The sequence below is a fragment of the Bipolaris sorokiniana genome (assembly GCF_000338995.1).
Source record: "Bipolaris sorokiniana ND90Pr unplaced genomic scaffold COCSAscaffold_1, whole genome shotgun sequence".
Classification (NCBI taxonomy): Eukaryota; Fungi; Ascomycota; class Dothideomycetes; order Pleosporales; family Pleosporaceae; genus Bipolaris; species Bipolaris sorokiniana.
The window spans coordinates 1,141,942-1,157,537 of record NW_006911895.1 but is presented as its reverse complement, the minus strand read 5'-3'; the positions used below and the strand labels follow the sequence as shown (position 1 = coordinate 1,157,537).

Genomic DNA, 15,596 nt, shown 5'->3' with positions numbered 1-15,596 from the left:
AACACAGTCGGCGACGAATCATTTGCTGTTACCCCTGTGCTTACCATAAGTACCTGTTCTGCAGCCCTGTACCTAGCCAGGAGTCAACTCTAAAATGATTGGCAATACCAACTCACCCCATTGACCCCGCTTGGTTCAGCAATGTGAGATGAATGAGACGACGAAAGGGTGATGGCCCGTCAGGCAAAGCAGGTCAGGGTGGTCTGTAGAGCAGTAAGCTTTTGATAAGCTCCTTGTAGTTTGAACTGAACAAGCGAAGAAAATGAGAAGAGTAAACTCATTTTGTCGATCTAAACTCTTACATGGTGTTCTTGCGTTGTTTTTTGTCGTTGATGTCGCTCTTTTCTTAATACCACGCTCAGTCCCAATATGCGGCGAGAAGATGATTGGATGGAAAAGGTCGAAAGAGAAGGGTACACGCCTAGGTTGCGGTCGCCAGTGGGAGGTCGTAAGCGTAAGCGGAGGAGGGAAATAATCTGGTTTGCATTGGTGCTGTGCTTTGTGTACAGATTTTGTTTGCCGTGGGAGCATCAGGTGTCATCAAAGCCTCAAATACGGTGACCCAAGCTGGCGATAACAGACGATGTTCTCGTTGTTCTACGAACTGGCGTCGCCGAGGCGCTGGAGAAACTACCTGTTCACTTCCAGACGATGCTACGGTGTGTAGACGATTACGTCGTATACTCTGATCTGGATGAAGACATTGCGGGACACCGTGTGAACAATGTTTTTGAGGGTTCTGTCAGTGACAGGCTGAGAACATCGGCGAATGCAGCGTAGGAGTTCGCATTGTATGAGCAGCTTCGTAGGCAAGGGAGACAGGTCATTGCCGATGGGTCTTTGAGCGACCATCGCGGTAGCAGGCCCTTTGGCGCGCAAGAGAATCCGGCGTGGAAATTGGATCGATTCAAGTTTCTGCCCATGGTGAATAAGACGTTCAAGTATCGACCGGGTGCGAAATGGTTCGTCTTTGTAGAAGCAGATACGTACCTGGTATGCAACAATCTGGTTTCATATCTTACCCCATTCAACGCCTCTCGTCCACTCTAAATTGGCAAGCGCATGTTCATTGGCGACGTGCCTCTTTGCACACGGTGGGTCCGGCTTTGTACTTTCCAACACAGCCATGCGCCGCGTCGTCCAGCAGCGCGACACGCATCTCACCTTTTACGACAACTACAAGGACGCAAGCTAGGCATGCGACATGGTGCTAGGCAAGATACTCGCAGACATCGATGTGCCACTGTTCTGGGCGTTTCCGCATTTCCAGGGCAACCCCGTCAATTCGCTCGATGTCAATGTGACAAAGATTGAACGCCGGCCGTGGTGCTATGCCCCCATTACTTATCACCATATGCAACAGAGCGAAACTTGTAGCCTGAATACGTTTGAGACGAGTCGCGCTGCTAATGCACAAGGCGGGAAAACAACACCCACCCATGCAGAGGTGTTCAAACAGTTTATCCTTTCAAGCTTGAAACTAAAGATGGAAAGCTAGGATAACTTCTCCATGCATGTCGAAGCAGACGCTACGTCGTCATCATCTTTTGAGTCTTGCAAAGCTGCTTGCGAGGCTAAACCCACTTGTCTCCAGTTCTCGTATGCTAGTACCGTTGCTGGAGCTACATGCTCTACTTCGACGCATGTCGTACTATGCGAAGCTGTAACTAGGCAGTGTGTAGAGTACTCGAGCTCAGCAAGCAAGTGCATTCGCTGACGGAATAATAGTAGGGATGGGGGGAGTACGGGGTTGATTCAGTCCGGGTGGATGTTGCATCGGATGAATTCGTATGTGGAGGACATGGATAAGATGTGTAATGGAAGAGAGATGGGTGAGTGGATAGTGTAAAAGTAGGTGTGGTGTTCGTCCGGAAACAGACAGGGGGTTTTCGAACGAGGAGATGACGGCGTGTGACTGTCATTGTCAGCGATCTTGCCCTTACATTAGAAGGCAAGCATGCTCTCCGCTACGACCCTAGACAACTGCATTAGTATGAAGATGCTGAATAAACCAAGTCAACCTTACGAGACTGGTTCAATGGAAGAAACACGCCGCCCACGCCGATGACATGAGCAATAAACTCTTGCCACCGCCTGTCGCCATCGCCGCTACCATAGGGCTCTCGCCCGCCACAATCGCTGTCATGGCCTCTTGCTGCACGCCGAGAAATTTGGCTGTCTGGCTCATCTTCTGCAACCGTCCCCATCTCTCTATCCTCGTCTCATCTGCCTCGCTCTTTACAGTCCAATGCTTGACTCTTGGCTTTATTCCACCTGCTTCACCAAGATCATATCTTGTACCTAATCCTAGCCATGGCCTTGTGCCTTGCCTTCGGTACTCAAGCCGCTTCTCTCGATACTTCCTTCGACTAAGCTACTCTGTAAAATAACCGCCTAGACCACACTGAGTCCTTATATTCTCGGCATCACCTCTGAACGTGGCTCGATCAAAATGAGATAACGTCCTTCCCTACGTGCCGGGGCGCACAGTGTAACGGGACACATTTTCTTTCGGGTGCGCGGACTATACATACCCACCATGCCTAAAAATCCACAGGTATACCGTGCATCCATTGTGCAGCTCTTGCTCTTCCAGTGAATCAGTCTCCGACGCTGAAAAGCGCTTTGTTGACCACGCTGTCACTCGTTCTGTCAGTGCCGTCCATCGACTCTCCTCTAATACCCTCTTGTTTGTTTGCGATGATATAAACACCTACATAACTCGGTGGGCTAGAAGGAAAGCTAAGATAGCAAAGATTAAGACCGTACACTCAAAAAAACTGACTTGAGATGAGCAGTGTGCATCCCGGCAGTTTCTCCGCGCTGGCGACAACATCGTCAAAACCCGTCGCACCGGCCGTGTATTTGTTATGCAGAGTTGTATGAAGATAAAATTATAGGTTCTCGTTACTATACTCCACTCGCCAGCTATGCAGCGTTTCCAGCGACGACTGTGTATCATGGTGTTGCTCGCCAAGGACCTGCTGGCGCAATTGGAAGCATGTTTCCATCAGTGCAAAAGCCTCCTCACAGCGAGCTTGCGACTGCAACGTGAAGGCGAGATCGTTCATGCTGGTAAGCGTGTGAGGGTGCTCCTCGCCAAGTGTTCTCTTTGTTATCTGCACCACTTGCACCTGTAGCTCTTCAGCCTCCTTCCATCGCCCTTGATCCGAGTACGTTAACGCTAGGTTGGCCATGCTGGTTAGCGTGTTAGGATGCTCCTCACCAAGTACACTCTTTGTTATCTGCATTACTTCTACCTCTAACTCTTCGGCCTCCTTCCACCGCCTTTGGTTCGAGTACGTTGACGCTAGGTTGGCTATACTGGCTAGCGTGTTTGGATGCTTCTCGCCAAGCACACTCTTTGACATCTGCATTACTTCTACTCCTAGCTCTTCAGCCTCCTTCCATCGCCTTTGGTTCGAGTACGTCAACGCCAGATTAGCTACGCTAGTCAAAGTGTCAGGGTGATTCTCGCCAAATACTCTCTTTCTCGTCTGCACCACTTGCACAAATAGCTCTTCAGCCTTCTTCCACCGCCCCTGGTTCATGTATGTTGACGCTAGGTTGGCCTTGCTAGTTAGCGTTTTAGGGTGCTCATTGCCAAGTACTCTCTTTGTTGTCTGCACCACTTGCATAAACAGCTCTTCAGCCTCCCTCCATCGCCCCTGGTGGCTATATACCGACGCCAGATTGGCCATGCTGATTAGCGTGCTAGGGTGCTCATTGCCAAGTACTCTCTTCCTTGTCTGCATCACTTGTACCTCTGGCTCTTCTGCTTCCTTCCATCGCCCTTGATCCGAGTACGTTGACGCTAGGTTAACGATGCTGGTCAGCGTGTCAGGATGCTCCTCGCCAAGCACTCTCTTTCTCGTCTGCACCACTTGCACTTCTAGCTCTTCGGCCTCCTTCCATCGCCCTTGGTGGCTATATACCGACGCCAGATTGGCCATGCTGGCCAGCGTGTCAGGATGCTCCTCGCCAAGTACTCTCTTCCTTGTCTGCATCACTTGTACCTCTAGCTCTTCTGCTTCTTTCCATCGCCCTTGATCCGAGTACGTTGACGCTAGGTTAACAATGCTGGCCAGCGTGTCAGGATGCTCCTCGCCAAGCACTCTCTTTCTCGTCTGCACCACTTGCACTTCTAGCTCTTCGGCCTCCTTCCACCGCCCTTGGTTCCTGTATGTCGACGCTAGGTTGGCCTTGCTAGCTAGCGTGTTAGGGTGCTTATTGCCAAGTACTCTCTTTGTTGTCTGCACCACTTGCACAAACAGCTCTTCGGCCTCCTTATACCTTCCATCACTAAAAAGTGACCTAGCACACTTCCATGTGAGATATAGTCTCTCTCCGTTATTGTCATCCATCAGACTATGCGACAGAGCATGCTGCGCATGCGGAAGCAGTCGTCTCCACTTGCTTCTACTACTATGATCATCGTTTGGAAATACTCGGAGTAACTGCCTGATAGTGCATTGAGTCCACTGCATGAGCCGTCCCTGCACTTGCAGCTGGCTGCACAGAGCTTGATGGACTAGTCGATGAACTTCGATTGCAGACTCAGCAGGTCGCCTCGTGATGAGCGCATACTTATCAAGTACCTTAATGGCATCTTCACGGGCCCGCGGTGAAGCTGCCTCTAGAAGATCAAGCGAGATGTCCTTTCGATTTACGCATGCAGCAATAAAAAGGTAGCCTATAGCAACCGCATTGCTGTTATAGACTTGGCTTATAGAGAGAGACAGTGTAGCAGCTACAGTCTTTCTTAGACCACATTCCCGCTGCTCGCCTTTAGATAAGTTATTACTGTACTTGAGAGCTGCGTCTTTGTGATGGTCTAGCTGTGCTTGGTACTGTTGTACGGTCATGCTACTAGCGCGTATGCACGCTGCCGCTTGCGCGATTGCCAAAGGCAGATACAATAACTCTCTCAGTAAGTGCATGGCAACCTGTTGCTCAGTGTTCGAAAACGGCGTTGCCACGCGGTTTCGTAACATCCTCAGCGCCGTGTCTGGCGTCAGCTCCTGCAGCACTGTGACATTCTGTGGAGCAAGCGCCTCAGCTATGTTACTCTCTGTTGTTGTAAAAATGATAGAACATAGCTTAGAGTGCGGCAAAAATTCGGTCAAGTATATACTAGTAGCTTCTGTAGTAGGCAAGCCACTTGGCCATATAGCAGTGCGCTCCACGTTGTCGAAGACCAGCAAACACTGTCGCGCACTTATTGTTGTCACACAGCGTTTTATGACCTGCTTTGTGTCTACCTGGTCATCGTTACACCCAGAAATACTAAGCTTCTGCGCAATGTTTGCGTAAGATCGGTAAAGGCTATCTCTGTCGCTCGCGTCCATCCAGAAAACTGAGCAGCTTCTGCTATTCTGCCTTGTTCTGAAGGCAGCCTCGAGTGCGAGCTGCGATTTGCCTGTTCCGCCAGGGCCAACAATTGCTAGAGTAGTGGTAGTCCGTTTATTGCTAAAGAGCTTCGCTTCTAGCTCTGTAAGCTGTAGTTCACGGCCCACAAAAGACTGGTTTCGTGAGAAGGGAATAATTGACGGCGCGCTGCCAGATTCCTCGACTTCAGCTTGCAACCTTCTTAATGCACTCTCCTTTCCTTCTCCATAAGTCGTAGGCAAAGAGACGCCAAGAACTCCAAGTAGGCAATATACAATGTCTTCTTCTTCAGTTGTTCTGCGGTGTTCAGCCCATCGCATTCGCTCAGATATACTAAATTGGCCTAAAGGACAGTTGTGCAGCGCGGCGAGTGGAATCTCGGTAATATCGTGTAGTAGTTGATCAAGTGACACTTTGTCGCCTATGCGCTGTCCTTGACGCGAGAAGAACTCGACTAACACTGGCGCGACCAGCTCTTGAAGCGTCCATCCTCGAGTGAACCATTCGCTCTTCCGGAACGACGTCTCCCAGTCGCTGCGTTGGGGCGTGTCTGCCGTAGCGGGTAGCGAGACATCCGACAGAAAGACGTAACATCGGGCCGCGTTCCGGTACCACTGAAACATTGAGTTGATCGCCTTGGAGCGCTCGTTGTTGTCCCATCTATCGATGCAGCATGTGTCGATCCAGAAGTACTGCAGCCCGTCCTGAGCCGCTTGTTCGGCACAGAACCGTAGCTTCTGGTAGCCTTCTTCTTTCTCTTTATAGTTTCCATTCAATACATTTTCAATAAGGATCTCGGAGCCGCCCCATCGGTGCGATAAGATAGCGTAGGGTGGGATCGGCTTGCCGCGAAAGTCTGTTAAGATCAATCTGCCCAGTGCGTCTAAATGGAGAAGCCGCATGGCGCTAGCAGGTCGGACTTTAGTCTAAAGAATCATAGGCATGAACGACTTTTATGGTAGATTAGTGAGAGTAGAATGTTAGCAGGAGTAGAACGGCATCTTATGATAAAGCAGCGAAGGCAGCCTGGTGAGGCAGTGCATACAACCGGGCTGAAGGTGCTGCTGACTGCATTAAGCGCCTAGCGTCCTGCACTGCCTCCCCTCGCCATTTGCGCTGAGGTAGTGTTTGCCTTGCAAACTCATGTTAGAAGAGTACATATGTGGGTAAGACGCTAGCAAACACAGCTAATTAATCTATAAAGGTTATCGTTGTAGCGTCTCGCCTGGCTCTATTCGACGGGGGCGACTGCCTACACGGCCTAGGAATAAGAGCTGTCTAAGGTCAGGCGATGAGTGAGAGCCGCAGCTCCAGCCACAGCGTGCAACCCCTCGCAAATATCTCAGCATACTACTGCTGTCAGATGCAGCTAAAGTCGCACGGCCGGCTCGATGCATTTTAACGATGTTGTCGCCAACGCAGAGAAACTGCCGGAATGCACACACCTTACCTTAAGTTGACCTTTCTAGGCTGCAGTCTTGAACTTTGCCATCTTAGTTTCTTTCTTAACCCACTGAGCTCATTACTAACGTGTATTATAGCCAACGAACAGGGTGCTAATAAAGGAGAGTCAGTCGCCAGCACTGATAGAACGAGCGACAGCATAGTCAACAACGCGATTTTCAGCATCAGAGGCTAATGTGCTTAAAGAATAAGAGTTGCAGAATGGATGCGCATCTTGCTTGCCTACATTTGAGAATGTAACAGGCAATCTGAGCGTCCGGACGAGAAGGTGTCTCGTCACACCGTGTGTCGCGGCACGCAGGGACGGACGTTACTATACAAAATGAATTTCGATCCAATCTTACAGTCCGAAAAAGGCCGCAGCTAATACAAGACGTTACATTGGAGTCTCAAGAAATCAAACATAAACAATAGTTACGTAAAAGAAAGGAAAAATGGAAAATAACCATTAACTCAAACTTCACAATGCTCAACCTGCGAGACTTTGAACTCCCTTTTAAACCTAGAGCGAAATGCATTCCAAAATTCCTTCCCCTTGGCAAACTTACTTCGAAAGATGTTCTTTAATTTTCTAAGAGATTGTACACTCTTTCGCTTTGTTCTGGATAGCAGCGCGTCTTCATCGAAGATCTGATGCCACTGGGCATTCAAGACCGTCTCTCTGATCGAGAAGTGCTTCTTAAATTCTATGCCATGGTCATAGCGGAAGGACTCGAGGTCCGGAGTGCGCAAGGACAGTGGCATGTATTTGTAACCTGAAGGGCCGGCCGACAGGGGTGTGTTGTCATCGTGCTGAAGCTGAAGCGGGGTGGGGATATGTGAGCGTTTAAGATGGGGTTCATCGTGGATATCAGTTTTTGGTTGGTAGTTGAAGTAGTCGTTGTGGCTAGTGAATGATTGTGATAACGCGTGATCATCTGCCTTGATGCTATTAATTGGTGCAATGCAGGTTCCATACGTACTATGTCCACGTGGAATAGGAACAACGGTTGGAAACGTGTTTCTGCGGGCCTGACCCACCTTTGGTTTCAGTCGTGGCATGCTTTCAAAAACAACACGTGCTAGATTCAAATATTTCTTGCATTAAGATGATGCGTCACAGAGGGGAATAGTTGGAGTTTATAGATGGTAGTGTTGAAAGCTGGCTCGGAATCTCTGTTGGTGCACATGGTCATCAAGGAAAGTTTTAAGACAATGTTTTCTCACAAGGTACTATTCATATTGTTTAAGTATCCAAAGATGTTTCCAAATTTCATGAGAATCACTCAGGCATCATGCTTGCTCGAGAACTTAGTTGCCACGCGTTCACTCGATACTTCCAATCGTTCCGACGTATACCCACTCGCCATCTTCTTGTATCTGCCACGGGCTTGCAAATATCTGAACCTGCTCGCCAGATTTTGAACCCATATCGAGATACCACTGCCCAGCGATTGCATCCCACTTCCAGTCTTCCCAAGCACCCAACTTTTCTGCAGCGTCATTAGGCATCAAGTTTGTTCCGGTCATGCTTACATGTTCCCAGACGCCCCTTGCCTCGTTCAGTTTCCATTGGGACAGATAAATATACGCATTTTGAGTGGGGAGGAATGTGTAAAACTCGCGCCATGCGGGATCCCAAGTCCAGGAGTAGGCCGACAATGTTTGTTGGGGAGTGCGCTGGTTGGCAGAAGCCGTAGAGGCGATCATGTGGCGAAGAACACGGGTTGCACTCGACAGATCTTCAAAATCGAGAGCGGTGGGAAATGGCGCGTCCCAGGGTTTTGACGGTGGATGCCATTTCCCTATCGCGCGAAGCTGTCTTTCCAATCTTAGGGTTTCTTCCAAAAGGCTCTCTAAATGGGTTTTGGTCTCCTCATCAGCAGCAGCTGAAAGGCTAGTGACTATTGCCAATCCACCACTTAGTGCTAGGTCATGTGGTGTATTCTGAAAGATATTTTGACGCTTGCTTTCTACATCCTTGATGAATTTTCGTACGATAGTCTGAAGGATGAGGACCGCCTCTGTCAGCTCCGGAGCATGCGTTTTGTCGCTTGTCGATGTCATCAGGCTTTATGTGGTGTTTTATAATGGACACTACCACAGCTTTCGTATTAGATGCCGGTGATAACCAAGTGCAGGGATGCGTGCTATAGGAGTAGTATTGGGCGATTTGTTACACACAACAGTGTTTACAACACTTGGTGCATGTAGCCAACGTTTAGCCATTGTTGCCACCGTCTGGACTCACCTCCCGATATAGACGTTTCGAGTATGGACTTTCGAACTTCAAATAACTCAAAAATTCTTGGCTCCAGTTGTTCTTTGGAAAGAGTGTCACATGGCCAGTTTTGGTTTAAAAAGAATTAATGTTCAGCGCGTCTCAAATGTTACACAGACCTTCGGACGAATAATTGCGTCATAACCTTATCGCCGCAGCACGTGGCACCCACCAACCACTTACTAGATGTGAAACGTATAGCATAAAGTGTAAGTATAGCATATACACAGCGTGCAATACGGGAAATCTTCAGCCAGCTCAAGTCATGGGACCACGGCGTCCAACAGGGCGATCAAAGTACTTTCTATTCCTCTCAATACAATCCAATCACGTTTCAGGCGTGCTGTGTTGTACCCTTCGAAGGATCATGCCATGCATCTATCCGTCATCCGTACCATCCGTGCATGCCTTACTTGGCAATGGACAGCCAAAATCAGCACTACTGTACATACTAGGCGAAGTAGAGTAAATCTTGCGTAGAGTTGGATGCCGCTCTCCCATTACCGAGATGTAGCGCTTACATTTCAAGGCACCCGTAATTGCTCATTGTAGGTAGATACGCAGGTCCGCTAGGTAAAAGGCATTCAAGTTTCTCTGTTCAAGTAACTTTCAGCTTTCATCCCACCTTCTGAACCTGGTGTCGAAACAAGCGTAGTAAAATAGTACATTCATTGGTCACGTGATCGTTTTTGTTACCATACCAGCTCGCCTTTCAGCCAATCCACGCGCCATGAATTCATACACTTTCCCACCACTAAACAGTACATCTTCTTCTATTTCATGGAATGCATGTTCACCACAGCTTGGCTTGCCTCCAAGCCTAGAATGTGCAACATTCTCGGTTCCTATTGATTGGGACACGCCCTATGGCGAACACTTCGATCTTGGGCTCGTCAGACTACCCGCAGCGCCTTCAAACACAACATCCAAGATTGGGTCCGTATTCATCAACCCAGGAGGCCCCGGTAGTCCAGCATCATCGCTGGTATCATTGATAGCGATCAGCGCATTTCCGGGCCAGACCCCTCAACTTCGGCCTGCATTTGATATCATCGGGTTGGATCCACGTGGTACTGGTATGAGCCATCAAGTGAAGTGCGACCCAGCAATTTATACAGAGGCTATATCACTGTTTCCTCAGACAGAAGAGGAGTATGCTGCACTTGCCGACAAAAACAAGAGGTTGGGAGAATCGTGCCGTGAATTAACGGGGCCACTGCTTGAACACGTCGATACCATCAGCGCAGCAAAAGACCATGAAGCTGTTCGTATAGCACTTGGCAACGAGCCGATGAATTTTGTTGGGTTGTCATATGGATCTCAGCTGGCTGCACAGTACATTAGTCTGTTTCCCGACAACGTCCGCACTCTTGTTCTCGATGCCATATCACAGCATTCGCAATCTGAAGCGGCAGACATCTTCATCGGCGCGTCGTCTTACGAGCTTGTGCTGCAACACTTCTTCACGTGGGCAGCTACTGGTGAAAATTCGCCGCTTCGCGGGCAGGACGTGAAAGCGCTGTGGCTAGATCTACTTGCCAGCGCAAAGGAAACACCGATACCCGCACTATCCTGTGACGGCATCAACTGCCGAGCAGCTGTGAGCGACGAAGACATTCTCTTCAATGCGCAAGGTCACCTGAATTTTCCTGGGGCAGGAATCGGTTTGGGCGCGTCCTGGGAGCTTCTCGCATCGGCACTGTTCAATGCTTCGCGCGGTGATGCAACTGCCTTGTCAACATCATCTACAAGTCCCGATGTCTTTTCCCGGCTCGCGATTCAATGCCTGGACTGGGATCGCTCGGATTCTCTTGCAGAAGTCAAGGCCAAGATGGAAATGGCCAATGCATATTTTGGTCTTAACCGTGGCGCAAATCACAGATGGGCAGCGCAACACGCGTGTATCGGATGGCCTGTTGCAGTGAAGAATCCGCCTCAGAAGTTAGACGTCAAGACGGATACCACTGTGCTCATGGTGACGAGCACGGGAGATGCTTCGACGGGAATCCCGTGGGCGGTGGGTATGTTGGAGGAGATCAAAAACTCAGTGTTGGTAGTCCGCCAGGGTGATGGGCACGGAAGTTTGCCTCTGGGTGGAGAGGCAGGCGATATAATCGTCGAGTACCTGATCACGGGCAAAGCTCCTGCACAAAGATTCTTGACTACGAAATCATGAAGGCAGCAAAGTAGATGGAATGGATACACATTAACGCTATGAACAAGTCAATCTAGTTCATCGTCCATGACGACCATTAAGACCTTGCAGACAACATCTGATAAAACAAGTCGTGAGAAAAAGGCGTCCGTAAACGTAGCCCAAAGTGTGATTTAAAAGAGGGGTAAAAAGAATTGTAAGTCAGGGTATATACAGCTGCTCTGCCCTAGTATTTTCCCAAGAGGAGTCCTTCACGTGCATATCTACAACAGAAGAGCGGCGACGGCACCGAGACCGGCAAGAGCGCTGCCGACCTTGACGCTGGAAGCAGCACCAGTGAACTCGGGGATGGGAACGCCAGTGCCGGTAGGGGCAGCGGTACCAGAGACGACAGGAGGGGCACCGCTGATGGCGGTGGAAGCCTCGGGAACCAGAGGAGTGCTGGTGGGGTAGACAGCAACGGTGGTTGGGTAGTAGGCAGAACCACTTGAGGGAGCAACAGGAGTGTGGCCCATGGTCCTGGAAGGTGATTAGCAAGTGTTTGGAAGTGCTATTGGTATGATATAAGTCTTACTTGGTGACCGTGACCGTGACCGGGGCGGCACAAGTCTCGCTAGCAGCAGGGTACTGAGCAGCAACAGCTGCGACGAGAGAAGCGGCGATGATGGTGAAACGCATTTTGTTTATTGTTCTTGTTCTTGTTTGGAGAAGAAATGGGTATAGAACGAAAAGAGTAGTTGAACGTGAGAGAAATGCGTTGCTGTAAAGAACGTGGTTGATTGTTTCAAAAGAGTGACTAACAGTAGTGAATACTATTGATTATGTGGATGTTTGGATGGTAAGAAGAAGCAAAGGTATCTATAGGCGAGGCGTAGAGCGGCTCTTATACATGCCGCATATTAACAGTAGATGAAGGAGACCAGTGGATTGATGTAGATGGGGCGCACCAACCTTGCTTGGGATCGACTGTGCCGATTCATTTCCTCCGTGTCGGGGTATGGATTGGATAGAGTATCATTGCACGAGCCACAGAGCGCAGGGTCAAAGGGTCGAAAGCTGGGGTGATAACGGAGATTAGAACGACGATCCATGAGCGATAGAAGCAATGGTTGGATGGTGTATCTTCTCAGCGGCGGGACTATGGTGGAGTAAAATGCGCATTGCTCTATCTATGCTTGTAGTTATGCGTGCTTTAGGGCGTTCTTCTTGCCATCGGTTTCGAAGTTACACAATGCTATGTGCAGTGCATAGGTAGTATTGGCCATTGTTAAACACAAACAGTGTTTCAAAACATGGAGCAATTATAACCAGCAACCAAAACAACAGCCTGTGGATAGATTAACCCCTCATCTTGATAGGAGCGGCACGAGATTATCACGCACTTCTTGGCCTCCATCTGAGACGCTGGTGGGGCCCTTGCATTAGCCCGGTTCGGCCTAGTGCATTCTAGAGAGATATGAAGGTACCGTTCGATTGCGTACACTGTCACAGTCAGTAAGACAACATCCAAGCAACGGACTGCCGATGTCATGTCCGGCAACAAACGGCAGTGCAGTGAATTCCCGTGAGCAGACCAGGAGTTTGTCAGAGAGGCAGCAGGTCAAATATTTTGCGCAACGTAGAAAAAAAGCGTATTCGCTAATCTTGGCATAGTTATAATCCTGGGGTATTGCTCTACTAATAGCATCCTCAACCATGTCGCCATTGCGCCGACCCACTTCATGCGAATGTGTAAGTACACCTGCAACGCCAGAAGTCGCCCTGAATCCTGCAGCCGATTATAGAGACACTCCACCTCACTTCACCCTTCCCATGATCGGGTCAGGCGGTGCATCTTCTGCAATAGGCTCTGCAGCTTTTGCTTTGACTGCATTCAACATGCCCCTATCGAAATCATCTCTGGTCCTCAATACGGCTTCGACCCAGCTAATACTGACATCCCGGTAGGCAGACTTGAACTGCACATAAGCAAACTGCACCTGGGACTTGTCGCATTCAAGCAAGTTGAGGAATTCTTGCACAGCACGCCACCGCTGCATAATGTCTGCGCCCTGCTCTCCGTACGACCTGAAAAACTCAAACGCAGTGAGGAGATCGTCTTTCATCTTGGCCCCGAACTGGTCCGTTCTCTTGAACTTTGCACCCTTGTTGCGTACGGCGCCCAGGTACTGTACTAGCAGCTCATCGGCAAGGGAATCGATAATCAGGTCATGCAGTGAGCGGTGAAGCTGTCCTTCGAATTCAGCAAGATAATCTCTGAAGGTCAAGATGATGGATGCCATGTCTGTTCTTGAATACCATTCCGGCGTAAAGAATTTGGTAAAGATGGGCTTGAAGTCCGTCAGGAAGATTAGCTCGCAAAAGGTTTGTATGCAGTGCGACGAAATGTCAATGTAACCGTTCTTGACTTCGTCAATGTTCTTGGACAACTTGTCAATCATGTAATCTTGCGAAACAATGGGCGTTACTTCGCGCTCAAAGACACTCAAGAATGAAGCGCGGCCGCTACCGTCTAGGTCGTCATCGATGCATATAATTTGGTCGTTTGCGAGCGCAACGAGCCATTCTTGGAAGACGGGCACTCCGTCTCCATCAAGTGTAGGATTGGCACCGGCATATTTGGCCTTCTCTTCGTCTATGAGCTGAGTCCATATGCGCTGGCGTGAAATCAAAGCGCGGAACATGGCGTCTACCACACCGTCGGCCACGTCAGGACGCTGACTGCTCGCTGCAACGCCAATGTTTTGGCTGAACAGCGTCCAAACATCTCCCAGCGACCTCGTCTGGTAGATGCCGTCGGGATTGATCTCATATGCAGATCTGTCCTGATCCAGAAAGCTTTTCCTGTCTTGGCTGTTGATGCGCTCCATGTATTGATCCACTGCCTGGATGATGACTGAGCGGTATGTGCGAATTAGCTCAGCACTGCGGTTATCAATAACGTGCGGTTGCAGCTGCTCTTCCGAGAAACCGAGCTTCTGCATTTTGGTGTAGTACTTGTCCACCCAGTTGATAACACCGAGCAGGTACTGTGGTCCCAAGGCCTCGTCATCGGCGAAACTCATCAGGAAGTCGTGCATCTGGGTGTGGTAAATGTTGGTATATGTGTCAAAAATCTTCCACTTCTTGGGCATCAGATTAACCATGCCCAGCTTCACGGTGTTGAGGTTGTTGAAGTACCACTTGAAGTACTTTTCAATCTTCTCTGGGTCCTCCATGAACTTCTGTCTCACTTCGTCCATTTGTGCTTTGCAAACATATTCAATCGACGTGATGAACTTCTCCTTGTATCCACGAAGCTCCTTGGGGCCTTGAGCAATGGATTTGAAGCGCGAGGCAAGGTCTCCAAATTCTCTCTGAGCATCCTGCAAAGCCTTGATCTTCTTGTCCGTCTTCTCCTCCTCCTCAACGACGATAGCCAGGCGCACTACCATGCCATCGTTGCCAGCCTGGACCAGCTCAATCAAGTTTATGCAAGCCTCGCCAACATGTCTGTCAAACCACTCGACGACGTCGTCCAATCGCGTAAAGAGATCTCGTACTGTGACACCGCTTTCGAGGGTGAGATTGTCGATGAGCTCCGTGGAGCTGTCGCTGTTCTTGATCTGGCCTATGGCCTCGTCGCGGATGTCGCGCAGCTGCGTCAAGCCGTAGTGTACCTGCAGTAGGTTGGGTTGGTTGGCGGGATCTTGGGCATCCTCTTCCAACAGCATCTCGAGGTTCTCCAGGCGCTGTGCGAAGCTCTCAATGTCATTTCGCATCTTCTCGACTGACTCAAAGTTCTTGTGTGTCTGGGCTACCAAGTTGATGTGGGGAAAGTCCTGGATCATGTTCTGGGCCTCTGCACACAGCTTGTCAATCTTCATCATCTCCTCCTTGATCTGATTGACGGTCCGCTGTCCCTCGGTGATGCTACTCATGCCCGATTGGGTCAGCTCCAGCTGCTCCTTGAGGCCATGGCGCAGTTGTCCATCGACGGCTGCCTTCTTGCGGGTGAATTCGGCCTTGAGGGCGGGGATCTTGTCGAGGTCCTCTGGGTGTCGTAGCAGCTCAGCGAGCTTGACTGTCGCGGACTCGACATCGCCCATGGTGCTGAGCGGTGGTGGATTGGGGCAGGCGTGCGCCCATGCCCATGATAGGGTGAAAGTCGCAGGCGGTACAGGCGGGCGGCAGACAGTGGGCGGTGGTTGCGGTCTTGTCGTATGGTACGTGTAGTTACATGTGTGTCGTGTTCGTGTTGGGGTTCGGAGGTTCGAGGCGTGTGAATGGACGGCTGCAGTCAAAGCCTAGCGCGTCCGAGCCCAAGTTTCCATCCCCCGGTGCCCCCCT

General features: G+C 49.9%; 6 protein-coding genes across 6 annotated transcripts; 2 read left to right on the top strand and 4 right to left on the bottom strand.

The window, feature by feature from the left end:
- Nucleotides 1–2,098: 2,098 nt before the first annotated feature.
- Nucleotides 2,099–2,463, top strand: COCSADRAFT_32097 (uncharacterized protein; the record flags this gene model as incomplete). The annotated part of the gene is made up of 1 exon (XM_007696010.1): nucleotides 2,099–2,463. A coding segment is annotated over exon 1 (241 nt), but the record flags the coding sequence as incomplete, so codon positions are not given.
- Nucleotides 2,464–2,845: 382 nt separating this feature from the next.
- On the bottom strand, nucleotides 2,846–7,893 carry COCSADRAFT_177138 (uncharacterized protein; the record flags this gene model as incomplete). The annotated part of the gene is made up of 2 exons (XM_007696521.1): nucleotides 2,846–6,244; nucleotides 7,401–7,893. 2 exons carry the CDS (start codon nucleotides 7,891–7,893, stop codon nucleotides 2,895–2,897), a joined length of 3,843 nt encoding a protein of 1,280 aa, XP_007694711.1. The 3' UTR covers nucleotides 2,846–2,894.
- A 160-nt stretch (nucleotides 7,894–8,053) lies between these two features.
- COCSADRAFT_177137 (uncharacterized protein) lies at nucleotides 8,054–9,171 on the bottom strand. The gene is made up of 2 exons (XM_007696520.1): nucleotides 9,083–9,171; nucleotides 8,054–8,928 (listed from the first exon to the last, which is right to left on the bottom strand). Exon 2 carries the CDS (start codon nucleotides 8,896–8,898, stop codon nucleotides 8,158–8,160), a length of 741 nt encoding a protein of 246 aa, XP_007694710.1. The 5' UTR covers nucleotides 8,899–8,928; nucleotides 9,083–9,171; the 3' UTR covers nucleotides 8,054–8,157.
- Nucleotides 9,172–9,598: 427 nt separating this feature from the next.
- On the top strand, nucleotides 9,599–11,288 carry COCSADRAFT_166354 (uncharacterized protein; the record flags this gene model as incomplete). Its single annotated transcript, XM_007696519.1, has 2 exons — nucleotides 9,599–9,660; nucleotides 10,010–11,288. 2 exons carry the CDS (start codon nucleotides 9,599–9,601, stop codon nucleotides 11,286–11,288), a joined length of 1,341 nt encoding a protein of 446 aa, XP_007694709.1.
- A 121-nt stretch (nucleotides 11,289–11,409) lies between these two features.
- Nucleotides 11,410–12,055, bottom strand: COCSADRAFT_209251 (uncharacterized protein). The gene is made up of 2 exons (XM_007696518.1): nucleotides 11,842–12,055; nucleotides 11,410–11,786 (listed from the first exon to the last, which is right to left on the bottom strand). The coding sequence occupies exons 1-2, from the start codon at nucleotides 11,943–11,945 to the stop codon at nucleotides 11,531–11,533; spliced, it is 360 nt and encodes a 119-aa protein (XP_007694708.1). The 5' UTR covers nucleotides 11,946–12,055; the 3' UTR covers nucleotides 11,410–11,530.
- A 722-nt stretch (nucleotides 12,056–12,777) lies between these two features.
- Nucleotides 12,778–15,505, bottom strand: COCSADRAFT_209213 (uncharacterized protein). Its single transcript, XM_007696517.1, has one exon. The coding sequence runs from the start codon at nucleotides 15,353–15,355 to the stop codon at nucleotides 13,064–13,066; it is 2,292 nt and encodes a 763-aa protein (XP_007694707.1). The 5' UTR covers nucleotides 15,356–15,505; the 3' UTR covers nucleotides 12,778–13,063.
- Between the last annotated feature and the right edge of the window lie 91 nt (nucleotides 15,506–15,596).

Excerpts from the sequence above, each read along its gene's own strand:
- COCSADRAFT_209213 (XM_007696517.1), bottom strand. The coding sequence starts at position 15,355 with ATGGGCGATGTCGAGTCCGCGACAGTCAAGCTCGCTGAGCTGCTACGA.
- COCSADRAFT_177137 (XM_007696520.1), bottom strand. The coding sequence starts at position 8,898 with ATGACATCGACAAGCGACAAAACGCATGCTCCGGAGCTGACAGAGGCG.
- COCSADRAFT_209251 (XM_007696518.1), bottom strand. The coding sequence starts at position 11,945 with ATGCGTTTCACCATCATCGCCGCTTCTCTCGTCGCAGCTGTTGCTGCT. Across the intron at positions 11,787-11,841 it reads GTCACGGTCACGGTCACCAA|GACCATGGGCCACACTCCTG; the intron begins GTAAGACTTATA and ends ATCACCTTCCAG.